The sequence below is a fragment of the Solanum dulcamara genome, chromosome 8 (assembly GCF_947179165.1).
Source record: "Solanum dulcamara chromosome 8, daSolDulc1.2, whole genome shotgun sequence".
Taxonomy (NCBI): Eukaryota; Viridiplantae; Streptophyta; class Magnoliopsida; order Solanales; family Solanaceae; genus Solanum; species Solanum dulcamara.
In genome coordinates, this window is record NC_077244.1 from 63470777 (window position 1) to 63489522 (window position 18746).

Below are 18746 nucleotides of genomic sequence, written 5' to 3' on the forward strand. Positions count from 1 at the left end.
AGACAGCGGAGAGATCGACGAGGATGTCACACACCGTATTGGGGCAGGATGGATGAAATGGAGGCTCACCTCCGGTGTGTTATGTGACAAGAAGGTGCCACCACAACTTAAGGGCAAGTTCTACAAAGTGGTCGTTAGACCAGCTATGTTATATGGGGCGGAGTGTTGGCCAGTTAAGGTCTCCCACGTGCAAAAGATGAAGGTTGCTGAGATGAGAATGTTGAGATGGATGTGTGGGCATACCAGGAGTGACAAGATTAGAAATGAGGCTATTCGAGAAAAGGTAGGAGTGGCCTCGGTGGAAGACAAGATGCGGGAAACGCGACTGAGATGGTTTGGACATGTGAAGAGGAGAGTCGCAGATGCACCAGTGCGGAGATGTGAGAGGCTGGCCATGGATGGTTTCAGAAGAGGTAGGGGTAGGCCGAAGAAATACTGGGGAGAGGTGATCAGACAGGACATGGCGCATTTACGACTTACCGAGGACATGACCCTAGATAGGAGGGTGTGGAGGACACACATTAGGGTAGAAGGCTAGTACATAGTGGTTTTATTCTCCCTTATTCGTAGGCGTATTAACGCACTATGATTTCTTGTACTCTAATGTATGTTATTTATGGTATTTATGTTATTATCCAATAATAATATCTACTGTTTTTTGTGCTTTGATTATACTATTGTTTGGACCGTTTTCGTCATCTACTTATTTACTCTAATATTCTTGTCTGACCTTTTTCTATGTTTTTATTGAGCCGAGGGTCTTTCGGAAACAGCCGTCCTACATTGGTAGGAGTCAGGTCTGCGTACACTCTACCCTCCCCAGACCCCACGATGTGGGATTTCACTGGGTTGTTGTTGTTGTATTATCTTAGTATGACCTATAAATTACGAATTTGAATTATGGACTCAACTACTAATACTTTTGTTATGATAGATTACCTACATCATTCACTCTATCACATGCTAGCTTCCTACTATAGACGATATTTTGTCATTCTGTAATATTTTATAACAAATATATATGTTAAAGATGATATGTTTATAAATTCACATTATTTAATAATCTCAATTTGATATCACTAAGTAATGGCAAATTAATTTCATTACTTCAAGTCAAATAAATATTTTGGGGCCTTTAATTTTTGAAGGAGTGGCTTCCTCCTCCAAATGTCTCTATCTACAGTGGCGGAACTAGGATTTTTAATAAGGAGGTTCTAAATATGAAGAAATAGACATACAAACTAGTCAAAGGAAGTTCGACATCTACTATTTATACATAAAAAATATTTTAACCATATATAAATAGTATAATTTTTCGTCGAAGAGGGTTCGAATGAACACACTAGCCACAATGTGGCTCCGCCCTTGCCTACATTACAATTTTTTTGAATGGGATATCTTTCCTCGAACTCCACCAAGCCATTCTTTAAAAATATATAGACGGATAGATATAAAATGTGAATGTATTGAGAGATAAATACATGCAATTTTATTTTACGTTACCAATAATTATGGAATAATACCATAATTCTTTTGAAATAAAATTTAGGTCTACATTAGATATTATGAAGTAGCTCTAGAGAAAACATAAAGAGACAATAGGAAGAACCGGAGACAACTCACTACCCATTCTACTCAATTTTCTTTCTCTTCTAAAGATGCTAACACATGCAAATAATAGAGTGACTCAATAAATTTAATGGCTTAAAGTTAAAATATATTATAAGGTTCTTAATCTTTTTAATAAATTCATAACAAGACACAAAAGAAGCTCGCGTGACTTTAATTTAGTGGTAAAAACGCAATATGTGATGTGTGGGTTAGACGCATGTAACGATATCATACTCTCCCCTATACAAATTAGAGAAATTGACATAAATAATTGGACATCAAAATAATAGCCAAACACACACACACACACATATTATTTGGCTAGCAAATATAATTATTTTAGGTATTGAAAGGATAGAGGAATGAGTCCATTATCCATCGAGTTTTAAACCTCGTGACACTCGCATCGGATATTAGATTACTTAATAATAATAAAAGATGAGACACAAAAACTATACATAGAGGAAGAAATTTTGAATAGTTGAAAAGGTAAATATACTATTTAATTTAATAAGATTTTTATTAATTTATAAAATTGATCTTTTTATTAATAATTACACAAATATATCAGTTTATATATTTGTTCATATTAAATAAAATAAGGTAACAAAGTTAACTTTTTTTTTTAATTTCATGACTAATACTAAAAAGATTGTATCAAATAAATCCGATAGTAGTAAGTATTAGGGCTGTTCAAAAATACGTTAACCCCAAAATTGGCTTATTGACTTATTGGTATTGAATTATTGGATTAAAGGTTGGTGAACAGATTAAATTTTTACAGTTTAACGGTTTATTGGTACAGGGGGCGGATTACTCAATTTTCTTATTGAGTAAACCGTTAAGAATTATCGTACTTACATTTTTACCGTAAATATATTTGTTAAATAAATACTCATGAGTATGTACCCTCAAAATTTAGACTTTCATATATTTTTTTACGATGATTTATAATTACAGAACTACCAGCTTAAGTAGAGTTAAACAAAATTGTTTGATTGAAGATATTATATTGATGAGTAGAAAAAGAAAAAAGGAAGCATGAAGTGATTGAGTCAATACACTGTCTAATGACTGCTCGTTAATTACTAATTCAATACCAAACCAACTCATTGATTAACTAGCTGTCACGATCCTGACCCGCTGTGATTGAGACTCACACTAACCCTCCGATAGGAGAACCACTATTACAATCCAACCAATAACAATTCAAGAGATAAGCAAATTAAAATTGCAGAAGCACATTTTAAAATAATGAAATAATTAAGACTGAGTTCCCCTAAATTCAGAAAATTTAGTCAATCAACCCAATTATGCGAGAATTAACAGCTAGGACCTGAAAGTCATCAGACCAAAATTCTAATGAAATAACAAGTCCAAAGAACCGGGGATGCAACCTCAAAATCATAAATAAGTGTCTGAAAGTCTAAGTCCTGAATGAAGAACAAAGATATAGAAAAGCTCATGGTAGCCTGAAATAACTGCTTCAGCCTTGAACTCTGACTAGTCAACGATCTTCTATGCAAGGTCTCTCAATAACCGTCTGAAGATGCCCTTTACTCAACAAAGATAAAACAGGTGTAGTATCAGTACACAAAAGCAATGGTATACTATTAGCATCACGCGGCTAGCCAGTAAGTGAGACATAAGCAAGTAACTAAAACATATTAAACACAAATATACAGATATCTTACCACTTATCATTTCATATCCAGCTCTTAAGCATACACATAGATTAACAGTCTCAATTATCATACAATTTCAAGGAAGGGTCCTCTCTTGGGACCTACAAACACCTATTAGTGTGTCAGAATGCAACATCCGGTCTAAAGTTGTGTCGAAATGTGACATCCAATTTAATTATGTGTCGAAATATAACACCCGATTCAGTTATGTGTCGGAACGTGACATTCGGTGCAAGCATACACAGTCAATCACAATTACAATGAATAGTTCAACAATCATATCTACAAAGAACAAGTTCATTGCAAGCCAAAAACAATACATAGTCATATTTGCATGGTTCATTTCATCTTCCCTTAATCACATTCATATATGCATACAATGAAGTAATTATCAGGCACATCTAACACATACGGGAAGACAAAACCATCACCTACCTCGAATCAAACTTTTGGAAACTCTAAACTGTTGGATTTTTTTTTCCGATTTTGTTCGGCTTGTTCTTGATCTAAAAAGTCACACATAATGCAAATGATCAATAAAATGGCCTAACTCACTTGAATTATATCAACTTTACACCCCCTGGCCAAACCCATGATCCTAATGTCTAACTAGAGTTTTTCTCACTATTAATTTTAGGCCAAAATCCTCCCCCAATGATCACCGAGCATGCTTCTAGGTCCTAGGAATCTAAATACGAATTAGGAGAGTAATTATCTTATCTTTGGCGTGAGAATTTGTGGAAAATCGATGGAAAAAGCTCTTAAGAACAGTTTTTGCAGAGAATATCATTTTTTTTCCATTTTAGTCCCGACTGCTGCCACAACGACGCAGCTTTGGCAGTATGCGCGGAAACAAAGAGATCGAAACTCGAGTACCAAGATCCCATTTCACAGTACACCCTCCAAGGGTCCAACCTTAGCATTTTAAAATTACCCTTTCACGCCAAGATTGGTTCCAAGAGTTCTACTCACCCGAATTCAATTCCGTAAAGCCGTACAAGTTACGTATCGTCTTAGCTATCAATTCAATCAATCAAACTGAAAATTAAATTCCTTGTCCATCACTGGATTACACTAGACTTCACCTAACTTAGATTTCATCCAAATCTGACCTAGGCTCAATAATTTTAAGTCACTACCCGAAAGTTTCCTGATCTGATTTCCTTCCCCATTGGCTTACTCGTAACTATAGGGACAGATCGTTACCCCATCGGATTAATATATTTAATAGTCGATATCCAATAAGCTAAATAGTTAAGTATAACTATTAGGTCGATCCGTTTAATAAGCAGCCTTATTAAGTATTAATCTTTTAAATTTTACATGGGCGGGAGTGTCATTTCAACATTCTTTAGTAGGGCTGCGCATCGGTCGATTCGATTTGGTTTTGAAGTTTATTGATTTGATCTATCGGTTATCGGTTTAATTTGTAGACGTGCTAAACCATTATAGAATCATTATGATATTGACTTATCAGTTATTGGTTGATCAGTTATTAATCATTGTCGATTCAGTTATTGCTTTAACCATTAAAATTTGACACACACAAAAAAAACATTGAAAATTACTTATAAACAAGATGACAAACCAAAAGGAATCATGTACCTGAGTTGACAATTTGCATCTTGCTCAAAAGCAAGCACTGTTACATTATACAATAATCGAGAGTTTGAGATAATCAAAAATAAAAGTATGAAACTAAACTCTAAGTCAAAGACTTTATATAACAAATAATATAAAGGAAAAAGACTCAAATATACCATCGAACTTTGAGAAAAGGATCATTTATGCCATCCGTTAAAAGTTTTGGATCATTTATGCCATTTTCATTTGAGAAAATGTTCATCCATGCCATTATTTGTTAACTGAAATGGCATAAATGAGCCAAACTTTTAACGGATGGCATAGATGAGCCTTTTCTCAAAATTTGATGCATATTTGAACCTTTTCCATTTAAAAAAATAATTTAGTTAATGATGTGGTCGAATCATAATTGACCATGTGTACAAAATAGTTTTGCAAAACGAAAAATATTTTTAATTTATAAATAATGGCATGGATGGACCTTTTTTCAAATAGAACTGACATAGATGAGTCAAAATTTTAACGAATGACATAGATGAGCCTCTTTTTAAAATTCGATGACATATTTGAGTCTTTTCCCTAATGTAAATATAATTATTATTTATTATTGGGTTATCGGTTAATCTGTTAAGAAAAAAGTTCAAACCGTTAAGAACTAATAATCTGATAATAAAAAAATTAAAACCGTTATCAAAATCGCTAAACTAATAATTCATTGTCGATATACCAATAATTTAATTTTGAACCATCATGTTCTTTAGTAGGTAGTAGGGTTGGTAGCAATAGTGAATTTATTGAAGGGAAAATTATGCGTATGAGCAAATATATACTAGTTTATTAGCTAACATAACTATAGTTTAAATTAATCATGGCTCGTGGCAAACATCTAGCTGTAATTACAGTTTGAGTTTTGTATAATTCGCGCGATTATACAGTTGAGTTTTGTATAATTCACGCAATTTATACAAACGCTATGCGTGAATCAAATTGTATAGCGAAATATACAAACACTATAAATTGTATAGCAAAATATACAAACGTTGTGCATGAATTATATAGTGAAATATATAAACGTTATACAAAAATTGCGAATTGTATAATGAATTATATAAACATATATAAATATTGCGTGAATTATACAAATACTGCTATAACGATAGCTACAAATTATAATTAATAAACTATAGTTATGAAATATAATTAAAATATTTTTAAGTGATTATACAAACATATATATATATATATATATATATATATATATATATATATATATATATATATAAATATGCGAAGGTCGGTTCCATGGCCTAACAGAAGCTAAACTGTTACCACACTCCCACTACCTAATTTATTTATTTTCTTAAAAAAAGCAAACGCAACCATTGGCTCTTTGATCTTTTTCTCACTTCACCAGCACCTTCTTCTTCAATGGCTTCTCTCACCGGCGCCGCCTCTCGTCTCCTCCTCTCCGCCAGAATTACCGTCTCCGCAACTACTACCAGACTCTATTTTTCATCCTCTTGTGTGTCTCCTCTAAAGTGCCCCAAGTCATCTCCTCTTTTATCCCATGTGTTTCGCTACCAGGTTGTTCAATGCTTCCTTCGCTTTTCATTACGCATTTTGAATTGTATTTTTAGCATTTTATTGATGTTTTTCTCCCGATTGTTGTTTTTTGTAGAAGCAATCATTGGTTCGAGTATCAAGTGGAAGTTTCAGTACTGTAGCATCGTCTAAATCCGCTGCCTCTGATCCCGATCAGTTGAAAAGTGCCAGAGAGGACATCAAAGAGCTGCTGAAGGCTAAGTTTTGTCATCCTATTTTGGTAAACTTTTGATCTATTTTGGTAGTTTACCAGAACTGTTCAATATGAATAAACCTGTAAATGAACGAACTTGAATACATCACCTGCAAAGTGTAAACTAATGAACTTGCCAATTTTCATCGACATGGTTTGTTTTAATGGCAATACCTAGAGAAGAATAAAATTTTCAAGAGCTGTTATTGACAGTTGATTCAAAACATGAGACACAGACTCCAAATCAGAAAATAAAAGCTCCGTGCAAATGCCTCTAACCATTCAATGAGGCATCAGCCAACTTTTGGCATTGATTGAGCTAAATTGATATGTCTTATGCTCAAATATATGTTACTTATCTTATTTCTTGACGTTATCTCCCTCACTACTAAAGATGAGGGAGTAGGACGAATAAGAGAGTGAACAAAGTTACATCAGCTACACTGCAGCTGGTTTAGACCAACCTAAAAATAGTTGTAAATGTCCACTTCTATTATGAAATTAAATATCCTTGTAGATACAATGAAGCTTGGATGAGTGCTTCGAACAAATGAAGCTTTGTCATTATATACTACCTGTCAGTCCTTTGAGATTCTACTAGTGAAAGGCAGGACAAAGAAATCCTTTACAGATCTCCTTACAGTTGTTTGGTTTGCATACAGATAATTGTGTACTGAATTTCCTCATTTATGCCAGCACAATGATAACATGAGTTGTTTGGTCAGTGAACTACAGAATTTTGGCACAACTTGTAGGTTTTGTGTTGTACTCATTTAGTAATATATTTGTGGTCTCTCTGTAACTTGTGTATCATGTTTTCATACATGGTCATTTTTCCCGACTCTGTCTTTGTCTGTTTCTGTTCTTTTGAGCAGCTGAGGTTCCCTCAATATCTGTCCATCTCTCTGTGTATGACTCACTTCAAAGAATGATGCACTCTATTATGACATTAGCTATTCATTGTGATGCATTTGGCTAAATTAAAGGAGTTCATTTCAAGTTTGTTTTACTATGTTTACCAATGCCCCTGGGAGAAATCTAGAACACAGTTTAACACTTCTAAATGGTTCCAGGTTCGTTTGGGCTGGCACGATGCTGGTACTTACAACAAGAATATTCAGGAGTGGCCACAAAGAGGTGGAGCTAATGGAAGCTTAAGATTCGAAGTTGAACTGAAACATGGAGCCAATGCTGGTAAATCCTTACTCCATTGTTACAAATTCTGCTGACTTTCTTTTCTTTGTTAGTCTGACAAGCTAGCAACCCAGGACTTGTAAATGCACTGAAACTTCTCCAGCCTATCAAGGAGAAGTATTCTGGTGTGACTTATGCAGATTTATTCCAGCTGGCCAGTGCAACCGCCATTGAGGTAATTATTTTCCTTTCTTATTCAGTATTAAAAATAAAATTAGCTTACTCATTAATTGGTTTATTTCAAAACAATAGGAGGCTGGGGGCCCCAAAATTCCAATGAAATATGGGAGGATGGATGTGTCCGTACCTGAGCAATGCCCGGAAGAAGGAAGGCTTCCTGGTGAGATTTGTTATTTTACACCCATTTGAACTTTGTTCTTGATTCAATAAAAAAAAAAAAACTTTGGAACTATACTGTTATTTTTCTTTTTCTTTTTTGATAAATAAGGAGAATGCCAAGGGTGCAGTGCGTGATGGTAGTTTAGGCGCACATCACAAGTTCGAACCTTACTGAAGACAAAAGCTTGGTATTTAATTAGAGAAGTGAGAGGGGGGGGGGGGCGGGCTCATTATCCACCGAGTTTTGAACCTTGCTCCACTGCCTCTCGTAGATTTCTAGTTATAAGAAAAGATACAGTCTATTTCTGCTAATACTTTTAATCTTCATCAAGTGCTAGAGATACAAAAGAGATGGTGTGAGTGTTTATATAGGGATCAAAGAGGACGAAGAGGGTTATCTCCTAGGTCTATAGAGACATTGGGATAACACCATGTTACCTTACAGATGTAAGGGCAAAAGAGATGGTGTGAGTGTTTATATAGGGATCAAAGAGGACGAAGAGGGTTATCTCCTAGGTCTATAGAGACATTGGGATAACACCATGTTACCTTACAGATGCGAGGGCAATTTGACAGACTTGTTAAATTTTCTGTAGAGAAAATTCAGCTATAATTATCAAATTAACTACAAGCATAATGTTTACCTTATCCCCCCTCCCCCTCAAAAAAAAAAAAAAAAACAAGAAGCATAATGTTCAAATAGCATAGCTGTAATCTCTAAGAAGACACAGGTAGATTTATGATCCTTACTACTCACACTTAATTTCTGAAGGATACAAACAGTCACTTCACAAACCACAATAATTTCTGAAGTTTCAAACATATTCACTTCACAAAACACAAAATTGTCACTATGATAGAGAAATAACTTAAATTTATATTCAATCACCATAATACATAGTTGCAATAGTTCCACATCATGCGACAGGAACTTTTTGAAATTGTTCAATTCTTTTCTGATTGGGTTTTGCATATTATAGTAACAACTGAGAACTTATAGAATTTAGTTTGCTACTGTGCTAAATGGCTATTTTGACGTACATAACCTTTGTTATTACTTTTATATATCAAAAAATAATAGCTTTGACAGATTTGTCTTTGTTCATTGAATCTGTAATATTTACTTGACACAAGTCCGTGTGTATTAGAGAAGAGAAGAAATCATATCACACATATAAATACCATAAAGGATATCTATGAAGGAGAAGTTACGAGTTGAGTATGGGGGGGGGGAGATTTAGAGGAGTTTCTCATTAAATCATTATCATGGATTCTCACTAGTGATCTAAATTGATATCGTACTTGTTTACTCTAATTATGGATGGCATACAAGATGAGATTTCCTGGTATAAAATAGTGTTAAATGACTAAGCTAATGAGGGTATCAACCAAAAGATTGCACTATGGAGAAACACTTAAGAGAATAACACTTTTAGGATAAGTAGAAGACAGGGTGTATGCACCCCACGTTTAGCCAGCATAAGAGTGAGCGAAGTTGAGGTGAGATTAGAAGGTACTTTGGTGTCTAAATTCCGAAAATTAGATATATATAATGTATGTTAAGTAGAATGGTATGATAGATAAAGATATAATACACAAAAATAAAATTAGATGGTTGATATGGAGGAGTGATAAGATCAGAGGATACCTACCAAAGTGAAAGAAAAGTTTTATTCTCCTTCTATTCTAATTTATGTGGTGGTGGTGTTTGATTGGGCATAAGATTTAGGAATGAAAGAAGTATTTTTGAAATTTTTGGTCTAAAAGATGTCAAAGACACTTACCACAATATAATCATGTCGTTAAGGTAAAATGAGAAATTTAAAGTTAAATCTTTTTCTAAATATAGAAGTGTATCATTTTTTTTGAACAAAATATAAAAGAAAGCGTGCCACATAAAGTGGGACAGAGGGTTTAGTATAGTTAGAAGATCAACAATGTTATATTGCAGCAGAAGTGGGGCCTCTAAGTCCAACATATCCACAAAATGAGTGTTGCCTAATAGGAATTCTCAGATAGATGTGTTTCGGACCAAATTAGACAAAATCACAAAGGATCACACTTAAGTGGCACAGCCACACCAAATAAAATGAGAGAAGGTTATTTAAATAGTTTGATCATGTGCTATGTAGACCTTCAAATGCATCGGTTTGTAGGTGTGAACCATGACAATCAAAGGTGTTAAAAATGGACAAAATAGACCTAGCATAACATGAAAGAGGGTTGTTACAGAAGGCTGTCAATATCTCAGAATTCATGCAAATTTAGCAAAATCTAGGATAAATGGAAGCAAATGATCCATATAGGCAGCACCGACTAGTTGGGTTTAAGGCTTAGTCATGATGTTATGCTTAGTGCTTACATTAGGCCTAGAGTTGGTAGGAGCCTTTTTAATTTCTCAAGAGATTTCTATGTTAGTAGAAAATAAAGAAAACCTCTAGTGTTAGATAAAACCAGATTAGTGACTGTTGGATGAATTGGTTCCACGTAGAGTGAATTATTTTAGTAAGAATTCATATGCCGACCTCAGGTGTAGTTGTCGTACAAGCTTGTGGTTCTTTGGTGATGTACTGGGTTAAGATGATTTTGGTGTCATTTGTGTAGAACTTACAACTTTCTTTTCCAGCATGTTTTATATCTTCTGATCTTAGATGATTTTTCATGTCATTCATAATGCTTAATCTGAGTATTCAACTCTCGTGTTGGAGGGGACATGTATCCGCAGTTGAATTTTGTTGTATGAGTCTAAGTTGCACGGACACTTCATTTTTGCGGGTGCGGGTGCGGGATACGTGTGGGATTCGGTCAACCCACATCTGATATATTTTTTCGGGTGCGGGATACGTGTGGGATTCAGTCAACCCACATCAGATACTTTGACCAAGATACTTTTCCTATTGGTCAATATTCGTTGCTTTATGTTCCAAGCTAAACAGAGAGATGCTAAATAACCAAGCGGTTGTGTTCCGACTTATGGTAGACAGTAGCAATGATCTGTAAGTAGAGTTGAGTTGGTGGAAGGTCTTGAATGACTTTATTTTTCTTTTCTAAGAGGAAGAATATCTTTATCTGTATAACTATATTTTTATAATATTGAATATTTTTTAGTCGAATTTTCGCACTCGTATCCATACTCGGATTTGTATCCCCGAATCTTAAAATTTAGATTTTGCCGAATCCGACTCTTGGATTCGCATCCGTTTCGGACACCCGCACCCGAGTCCAAGCAACTTAGGTATGAGTAGATGACCCGTTATTTTGAGTTTGCTTGTCTTCACCTTTAATATTTCAGAGCCTTACCCTTATGCTTTAAATAATTAACAGTATCTTATAACAAGGAGCAGTGTCCCTTTTATTTTAAGGGAAAAGGCTTAAATATGCCATCGAACATTGAAAAAAGGCTCATCTATGCCATCCGTTAAAAATTTGGCTTATTTATGCCATTTTCGTTTGAGAAAAAGGCTCATCCATGCCATTATTTGTGACTAAATTATTAGTTAAAATGGAAAAGGTTCAAATATGTCATCGAACTTTGAGAAAAGGTTCATGTATGCCATCCGTTAAAAGTTTGGCTTATCTATGCCATTTCAGTTAACAAATAATGGCATAGATGAGCCTTTTCTCAAACGAAAATGGCATAAATGAGTCAAACTTTTAACGGATGGCATACATGAGCCTTTTCTCAAAGTTCGTTGACATATTTGAACCTTTCCCCTTTATTTTATATTTGCAACTAACTCAGTTTTGATGACACTAGATGCTGGTCCCCCTTCCCCTGCTGCTCATTTGCGTGATGTCTTCTACAGGATGGGACTAAATGATAAGGTAATATATGCTTACAAATTCATTCCTTGGTGATTTAATCTCTTGCAGTATGTTAGTCAGATTTTGGTTTTCAGGAAATTGTTGCACTTTCTGGGGCTCACACTTTGGGGAGATCAAGACCTGAACGTAGTGGTTGGGGCAAGACAGAAACAAAATATACGGTATCAGTCCTTTAACTTGATGTTTGTATTAGTTATCAACTAGTTGAGGCTTGAGGCATTCTTTTTAAGTAAGGAAATCTATTTCACTTTTTTTTTTGAGAACGGTAACATACTATTTCAAAAATATTAGTCAAGACTTGGTTGAATGAGAAGCATAACATAGAAAGGCACTTTTTGAAGTCACAATGCTTTTCCGTGTTGATATGTGTGCATAGGAGGTGATTATAAATGCTTTACTATACATGGACGCTTCCTCTTATGCCAAATGTCAAGTTTCAACTTGTTAACACCTATTTTTTGACCCAACTTAAATTTTGCACCTTTTTTAGCATTTGAATATGTTCTAGGGTTAGTCTTGACTTTTTAACTTTTATTTTATTTTTAGTATGTTTTTATTCAACAAACGTGTAAATCACAAAAATAGTCACTCTTTTAGATATAACTTTTGTTTTCATTAGCAAAAGAATTTTTTTTACAATTTTTTTCCCTTGAACTTTTCTTTAATGGTGTGTTCCTAACGAAGTAAAATATTTTTCAAGAAAACAAATGAGTTTTTTACTTATTTTCTTGTGTTCGGTTGTAAGCAAAAAATATTATCCTAAAACATTTGTATATAATCTTAGATAAATATTATGGGATGTAGGGGTGGTGGGGATGGGGTCTACCTAGGGTGGGCATGAAGATGAGGTGTGATGAAGGGTGAAGAGAACGCAATCAATGTGGAATGCTTCTTGTGGAACTTGTTTTCCCTACTAAATTAATCTAATACTACTGCTACAACAACATAACTAGTGTAAGATGAGGTGTGATGGAGGGTGTGGAGAAAACAATCAATGTGGAATGCTTCTTTTGGAACTTGTTTTCCCTACTAAACTAATCTAATACTGCTTCTATAATAACATATCTAGTGTAATTCCACAAGTGAGATTTGAGGGCGGTCGGAATGTATGCAGACCTTACCCCTATTTTTGTGGGGTAGAGAGGTTGTTTTCAATAGACCCCTGACTAAAAAAATTAATCTAATACTATATCAAGAAAATATTTTTAAAAGATTATATGGCGGTTAGTGGCAGTGATGACTAGCCGTGGTTGTTATGGGTGCCAATTGGGGATGATATTGACTAATGATGGTGTTGTGTGTAGTAGCTAGTGGTGATTGTGGTGGATAGTAGTGGTTGATAATTATAGTTGGTGAAGATGTTGATGGTTATGGTGTATGATATTGGTAGCTAATGATGGTGATGAATAATGATGATGGTCGGTAGTGATGATGGTAGAATGATGGCTAGTGATGCTGACAACTTATTATAGTGATTGATGGTTGTGGGTGGTGGGGTGGTGATAGTTGATAATGATGGACGACAACGATAGTAGTTGTTAACGGTGGGCGATGGTTGTAGAGGTGAATTGGTGAACTGAATTCCTGTGTTTCTCAGATTCTTTAAAATGTCAACAAGTGCACGTCGGATCTTCAAAAAGTAGTGCATTTGGAGGATTCTACACGAGTGTGGCAGTACTTTGGAGAGTCTGAGTTGTCATCTTTGTAGAAACTTTTGGATAGATACTTTAGTGATATTAAGACTTTGTTACAAATCTTAATCATTCAAACCTATTAAGAAATATTAAGTGGTTGTAAATCATTAAAAAAACACTTTATGATTAATATCTGAGTGATTAAGATTCAGACCTAAAAAACTAATGGACTTAAAACCCGTTTAGATTAGCTGATAAACTTCAAGTGTTGAAAAGCATTTTTAAGTACTGAAATTGATTTTTTAAATAAGCAGTTACTTGTTTGGATAGACGTGTTGAAACTGCTAATAAATAGTTGTGTGTCTGGTAAAAGAGTGTTGATAAGTTGGTTTTTGTTAGAATGACAAAAAAAAACTTTACATTTTTGCAAAAATTTATAAATTTAAAAGTCTCCTTGTAAAGAAAAGGAGGAATGACACATACATAGTAAAAAGGAAGTTAGGAGTTTTATTTTGGGAAAGATATTTTGAAAATTAGGAAGATATATTAAGGATAAATTGTAAAATACTTGATCAAACTAAAAGTGTTTATAAGCTGAAAAATCATAAGTTAGGAATGATGAACTTATGACTTTTGGCGGATTTGGGCTTATAAGTACTTTGGTGTTTACCAATTGCATCAATAAGCTAGAAAGTGTTTATAAGTCAATTTGACCAGCTTATAAGTTGAGCCAAACACCCTCTTATCTTATAAGCTAGTCAAATTGGTTTATAAGCACTTTTTAACTTACCTACGCATTTGGTTAACAACAAAGTATTATAATCCACCAACTTATGACTTTTCAACTTATAAACACTTTTGGTTTGACCAAGTATTTACTATTTTGTCTTTAATATTTTTTGCCCAGAACTTCCTCTTCACTCCATATTTGTCATTCCTCTTTTATTTGCATGATAAAATATTTGAATTTATAATTTCTTGCAAAAAATTTAAGGGCATTTTAGTCATTCTAACAAAAGAACAACTTATTAGCGCTTTTTACCAAACACAATTTTCTTATTAACAGTTTCAATACTTGTATCCAAACACGTAAATGCTTATTTATTAAATTAGTCTAAGCACTTAAAAATGCTTATCAACTACTCCAAATAGGCTCTTCATAACTAAGAGTTGAATGATTAAGATTAAAATCTTAATTGAGTGCAAAAAAATTAGGCCGTAGTTTTTATATTGTCAAGGTTTAGGTCTAAGTGTATCCTTTTTTTGTGGACAATTCCCAAAAGACCCCTATGTATTGAATAAGAATAAATAGCTTGGGGAGAAAGATTGGCATATGAATCAAATCTGTGTAATATGTTTTGAATTGGACAGAAATGGATATTCCAACTGACAAGTTCTTATTGGTCCCAATTTTTGGATTTTTCTAATTGTTCTTTTGTTAATAATTAAAATGCTACTTTTGAGCCAACGGTCAACTGGAAAGAACCTCTCTACCCCACAAAAGTAGGGATAAGGTCTCTGTACATCCTACCCTCCTTAGACCTTATTTGTGGGATTACAGTGGGTATGTTGTAATAATTCTAGAATGGAAAAATATATTTAAAAAGGCTAGACTTAAGGAAAAAGTCAAAGGAAAATATTTTTTATTAATTTTTTTCTTTTGCAAATGAAAACAAAGTTATATATAAAAAACACGACTATTTTATTGGTTTACAATTTTCTCAAATAAAAACCAACTAAAAAATGAAATTGAAGTTAAAAAGTCAAGATTAACCCTAGAAAATATTTGAACGCTAATAAAGGTGTAAAACTCAAGTTCGGTAAAACAATTAGGTGTTCATGCAACTATATTGTCAAAACACATGATTTCCTGGCATGAGTTTCGTAAGATATTTTTTAGTTCTAATGACCAGATCTATGAACTATGTCGAACATACTATTGGATTGATGCTCTTATGTTGAGAAAACTATATTTCCTATAGTAGATTAGCAAAAAAAAAAATCTACATAGAATTAATTGTACAAGTTCTTTTGACAAGAAATATCTGAATTTGAAATAAACTCATCAAATAAAAAGATAAGAAAGCTGCCAAACAATTCGTTGATCTTCACGAGGAGATCAACAGAGAGCATAACCAGCAAATGCAGGAACTGGCTATGCTCTCTGTTGATCTCCTCGTGAAAATTATGTTCCTGTGATGTCGTATCTTTTCCCTGATAATTGCTGCCGGTTTTGCCTCCTCCCTCTAATTCAACCAGTGTATTCTTCAAGAATACGTTTTATGATTAACAAATTCTAGAACTTAGAAATATTTAGCATGAGATCAAGAATCTCAGTTTCAATGTTGATTTTATCTATAAGCACCTCCTTTCCGTCATCCTCATTCATTGATATTTTCTTTTTGCCGGCAACAATTCACTCTTTGTTTCATTTGGTTTATTTTTACAATTTAGGCGAGTTAACTTTCATTTTGAAAATTAGAGAGGAACTTAAATTCTGAATGCATAGTAGTATTCCAATACCAATGACAATGATGTGGCAGCATTGCGTTTGACATCTCTATATTTTTCTCATGTTTCTCTTTTTGACTTGATGTGTTCCTCTACGACATGGTGATTTTGCTTTAGAGATCCTGAAGAAAACCAGATATTCACATTTTTCCTCTGTGCAATTACCAATTGTGAAAGCTGATTTCTGCAACATTGACGAGTTTGGTGCCTGAACTGTTCTATTTTGCATTGCAGAAAGATGGACCAGGAGCTCCAGGAGGGCAATCATGGACCGTGCAGTGGCTGAAATTTGACAATTCCTACTTTAAGGTGCTTTGTGAGTCTTCTAATATATATAGAAGACTGAAGAAACTACATGACTTATTTGTTCTCATTCTTCACCTAAAACTATTGGTATAGGATATTAAAGAGAGACGAGACAACGATCTGCTAGTTTTGCCAACAGATGCTGTTCTTTTTGAAGATCCTTCATTTAAGGTGGAGAAGTATACCACAGCTTCATGAGTCTATCATTACAATCTAAATTTGTTTCTATTGACAATTTGAAGTGCCTGCAGGAATACGCAGAGAAGTATGCTGTAGATCAAGATGCATTTTTCAAAGATTATGCAGAAGCACATGCTAGCCTGAGCAATCTTGGAGCTAAATTTGATCCTCCTCAGGTATGTTTGAAAACTTTTCCCATCTATACTACTGTTTGAGTTGTACACCCCAACCCACTCTTTGACTTATTATAAAATAGACAAACTCATCATGAGTGATTCCCTTTTAAATGAACTAAAATCGTTGGCTCTTGTAACTATTTGGGCTTTTTGCATCCTTCTCCCGGTGTCCATCTTCCATGTGCTTGTGCTATAAGCTTATTTTGATGTGGTAATATACAGGCTTTACATAAAGCATACATCACTAGACTGGTCACTCATCCAATTCCTTTTGACTATTATTTTAGTTAGCAAATTATTGAAAGATGCTAATGTGTTTGGAATTGCTTTAATAGGGTTTCTCCATTTAAAATAGTTTCACCCGAGGTCAACCAGAGAAGTTTGTGGCAGCCTACCGGTAAGGTTCATCTTGAATAGCTTATTACTTTGTCATTTATTTTAATATTAGTCAAAATTATCATCCACTTTTGCATTTTAATTCCTCGAGATTTTTCTTGGTTGCTGCAGGATTAAGTACAACTTATCATCTCTACTTCTGCCGTTACTTTTAATTAGACAAGATCAAGCTAATACTCAAACTTGAAGACAAATAAACTCCACGAGCCTTCCCCATTTGAATTGCAGAGAGATCTCCCGGATGCTATGAACCGAAATATTCCAGCAGAATATGAAGTTTTAGGGGGTAGCCCAGTGAAGCCTTTCCCGACAAACTATTTTCTAAATATCATGATTTTAATTGGTCTTGGCACATGTGACAACTCTGCTCGGGATTTTAGGTGTTTTTGACTGATATGATAGGAAATATGCTCTGTGTTTTCAACTCCACATTCTTGATTTGGGAAAATTTTGCAATCACTCACGATATTGCTTGGTTTTGTACATGCTACTCGAGTTAGCTGCGTTGAAATTCACTTGATAAGGACTGGAATAGCTGCAATTTTCTACTTTAAACTTTGTTGTTGCTTCTATGGCTTTTTCTGATCGTACAGTTTTGTCTATTTCGGACAACAAAACTCAATCATCGATTCAAATTGCAGATGTTAACAATTCCAAACATGATATTACAAAAGCTCAATAGAAACCATTAGATCGTCATCTAAAGAAAAAAGTCCCGTTATACTTCAGAACTAAGATTGCACAGCTACAATCTTGTGTTTTCTGAGTTTATTTTCATCTTGACCTAACAAATATATATAATATACAACCGAGTGTATATGTAGTGTATTTTGCCATACTTAGTAAACTAGATGGCCAAACGGTATATATTAATAACTCTCTCTTCCAACTTAAACACAATGCATGCACTAAACTTACCATTTACACTAAAATGTACTTGCATAAACACAAACAATATGTTCACTCCAACTATCCGAATAAGAACTCCAGTTTCTTTTTGCTAATATCTCAAAAGCGGATGACAAAGTATTATACTAAAAAGTAAACTATCTATTTATGTTTAGTAAATTATAACTTGCATTTATATTTGTCAATTTTGGTAAATTATTTTTTTTAACAACCAAAAGGCAAATTATAGAATCCACCTGTCCAGCATCTAATACTGAACTTCTATTAGTAGTAATTTTGTATTTTACTCATAACCACAGTAACATTCAAGTTGAGGGAAGCAAATTTTATATTAAGTGGTTGGGATGATATTAAATAGTTACTACTAATTAAACGATGTTCAAGTGTTATCTTGTAATTTAAAGTTGCAACATTATCCTCATGACCCCCTTCTCTTTCGCTTCTTTTATCCTGTCTTCTCAGTTCTACGGAAAATTAATTCTACTAAGAAAATTATGAAAAAAAATTAAAAAAAGAAAACAAAAAAACTTGTCCGTTATAATAAAATATTCTTACGAATGGTAATAATTACAGAAATATGACTATATACGATCTTCATATG

At 34.0% G+C, this 18746-nt stretch overlaps 1 protein-coding gene across 1 annotated transcript; it reads left to right on the plus strand.

Annotated features, from left to right (window-relative positions):
* Nucleotides 1-6194: 6194 nt before the first annotated feature.
* On the plus strand, nucleotides 6195-17791 carry LOC129899501 (probable L-ascorbate peroxidase 6, chloroplastic/mitochondrial). The gene is made up of 12 exons (XM_055974492.1): nucleotides 6195-6464; nucleotides 6559-6702; nucleotides 7749-7869; nucleotides 7944-8044; nucleotides 8122-8209; nucleotides 11966-12033; nucleotides 12108-12194; nucleotides 16413-16487; nucleotides 16578-16655; nucleotides 16736-16840; nucleotides 17176-17237; nucleotides 17348-17791. The coding sequence occupies exons 1-11, from the start codon at nucleotides 6309-6311 to the stop codon at nucleotides 17188-17190; spliced, it is 1038 nt and encodes a 345-aa protein (XP_055830467.1). The 5' UTR covers nucleotides 6195-6308; the 3' UTR covers nucleotides 17191-17237; nucleotides 17348-17791.
* The last annotated feature ends 955 nt before the right edge of the window (nucleotides 17792-18746 follow it).

Excerpts from the sequence above, each read along its gene's own strand:
- LOC129899501 (XM_055974492.1), top strand. The coding sequence starts at position 6,309 with ATGGCTTCTCTCACCGGCGCCGCCTCTCGTCTCCTCCTCTCCGCCAGA. Across the intron at positions 6,703-7,748 it reads AGTTTTGTCATCCTATTTTG|GTTCGTTTGGGCTGGCACGA; the intron begins GTAAACTTTTGA and ends AAATGGTTCCAG. Across the intron at positions 16,488-16,577 it reads TTGACAATTCCTACTTTAAG|GATATTAAAGAGAGACGAGA; the intron begins GTGCTTTGTGAG and ends CTATTGGTATAG.